General features: G+C 61.5%; 1 protein-coding gene across 1 annotated transcript in view; it reads left to right on the forward strand.

Moving 5' to 3' along the window:
- The window catches only part of SMPD2 (sphingomyelin phosphodiesterase 2, neutral membrane (neutral sphingomyelinase)), a gene marked incomplete at its 3' end in the record, with an annotated part of 2,449 nt that extends 1,762 nt beyond the window's left edge, over positions 1-687 (forward strand). The window contains 4 exon segments of the mRNA XM_009085064.1: positions 147-279; positions 352-456; positions 536-579; positions 581-687. Coding sequence (XP_009083312.1) covers positions 147-279; positions 352-456; positions 536-579; positions 581-687 — 389 coding nt within the window.
- Between the last annotated feature and the right edge of the window lie 170 nt (positions 688-857).

Consider the following 857-nt stretch of genomic DNA (forward strand, 5'->3'; position numbering starts at 1 on the left):
TGGGGCTTGCACTGCAGAGAGCTCCCAGTTGCTCTAGTCCCAGTCAGGACCAAGGCTCAGGAGCACTGGGAGGGTCTCAGTCACCCCAGCCTGGGGCGGGGCAGGGCAGGGCAGGGAAGTGAGGTTAGCTGTCCCGGTCCCCACAGGCACACCTCGAAGGCAGCTGACGTGGTGCTGCTGGGAGGGGATCTGAACATGCACCCTGAAGATGTAGGCATACGGCTGCTGTGTGGCTGGACGGGGCTGCGGGATGCCTTCAGTGAGGCCATCCGCTTTGAGGTGAGTGGCAGGGGCTGAACAGGGTCCCAGGGCACGCCAAGAGCCCTCCACCCACTCAGGTGTTTGCCTCAGGGCTGTGAGGATGGCTGCACCCTCGTCCCCAGCAACTGCTTCACTGACAAATCAGAGCTGCTACCCTTCCCGCTGGGCATCCGCATTGACTACATCCTCTACAAGGTAACAGAGGACCCTTGGCCACCAGCTATGAGTGGCAAGGGTGAGGCACTGGTGTGACCTGCCCTGCCCCCTCGCCCAGGCCATTTCCACCTTCACGGTGAAGTGTGAAGAGCTGAAGACCACCGGCAGCCCCAGGCCTGGACATCCCCTTCTCGGACCATGAAGCTGTGATGGCAACACTGCACATCCAGAGGCAGGGACAGGCTGCAAGTGCCACCTTTGGCACAACGGGTAAATTGAGGGGATGCTACCAGGGTCCCTGGTAGCTGGGGCTGATGGTCAGACCGGTGGAGTTGCATGGAGCTGTTTTGGGAATGTTTTCCCTTGCATCCCTTGGGGTGCTGCTTGTGGAGGGGCAGTGGGGATGGAAAGAAGGGGGGTCCCACCCTGCTGAGACCCCG

This window comes from Acanthisitta chloris, unplaced genomic scaffold, assembly GCF_000695815.1.
Source record: "Acanthisitta chloris isolate BGI_N310 unplaced genomic scaffold, ASM69581v1 scaffold38401, whole genome shotgun sequence".
Taxonomy (NCBI): domain Eukaryota; kingdom Metazoa; phylum Chordata; class Aves; order Passeriformes; family Acanthisittidae; genus Acanthisitta; species Acanthisitta chloris.